This window comes from Buceros rhinoceros, unplaced genomic scaffold (assembly GCF_000710305.1).
Source record: "Buceros rhinoceros silvestris isolate BGI_N320 unplaced genomic scaffold, ASM71030v1 scaffold21933, whole genome shotgun sequence".
Lineage (NCBI taxonomy): Eukaryota > Metazoa > Chordata > Aves > Bucerotiformes > Bucerotidae > Buceros > Buceros rhinoceros.
In genome coordinates this window covers 7,784-8,333 of record NW_010402097.1, presented here as the reverse complement: position 1 = coordinate 8,333, position 550 = coordinate 7,784, and the positions used below count along the sequence as shown (strand labels likewise).

General features: G+C 51.3%; 1 protein-coding gene across 1 annotated transcript in view; it reads right to left on the bottom strand.

The window, feature by feature from the left end:
- Positions 1-447: 447 nt before the first annotated feature.
- The window catches only part of R3HDM2 (R3H domain containing 2), a gene marked incomplete at its 5' end in the record, with an annotated part of 7,314 nt that continues 7,211 nt past the window's right edge, over positions 448-550 (bottom strand). Inside the window, one exon of the mRNA XM_010132540.1 lies at positions 448-542. Coding sequence (XP_010130842.1) covers positions 448-542 — 95 coding nt within the window. The remainder of the gene's footprint in view (positions 543-550) is intronic.

Here is a 550-nt window from a genome sequence, read left to right as displayed (position 1 = left end):
TCCGACCAGCCCCAGGTGGAAGCGCTCGGAGCTTCTCTGCCAGTCTCAGCTCCCAGCCTTGGCAGCCCTTGTACATGCCAAGCAGGGGGCAGGACCTGGCTGGGACCACATCCTCCCGAGTGCCCCTCCAGTGGCAAATAAAACCAAAAATACCCCCCAAATAATAATCAGATTAAATAAAATGTGCAGTGAACATACCAATCAACACCTGTATGTGCGGTTCAACACAGTGCTTAACAAAACAATATACACAGGGTAAGGTAGGCGGGCACGGGCATCACTCAAAAAAAATAATAATAATAAAAAAAAAATCAATTTCTTGTCTTTTAATTATGTCCATATAAATATATCCAGGAAGAAGGGCGAGAGGAAGGGTGGGCCCAAAGGAAAAGAGAAGGCAGAGGGAAGTGCCCGCAGTCCAGTGTGCACTGTGCCCTTGCGCGAGCCCTACTGCGAGCTGGCCCGCTCCAGCACCCGCAAATCGTAGTTCTTTTTGGCCACGCGCAGCTTGAAGCGGCTGCGGGAGTTGTTGAGGCGGAGGGAGGGGCGT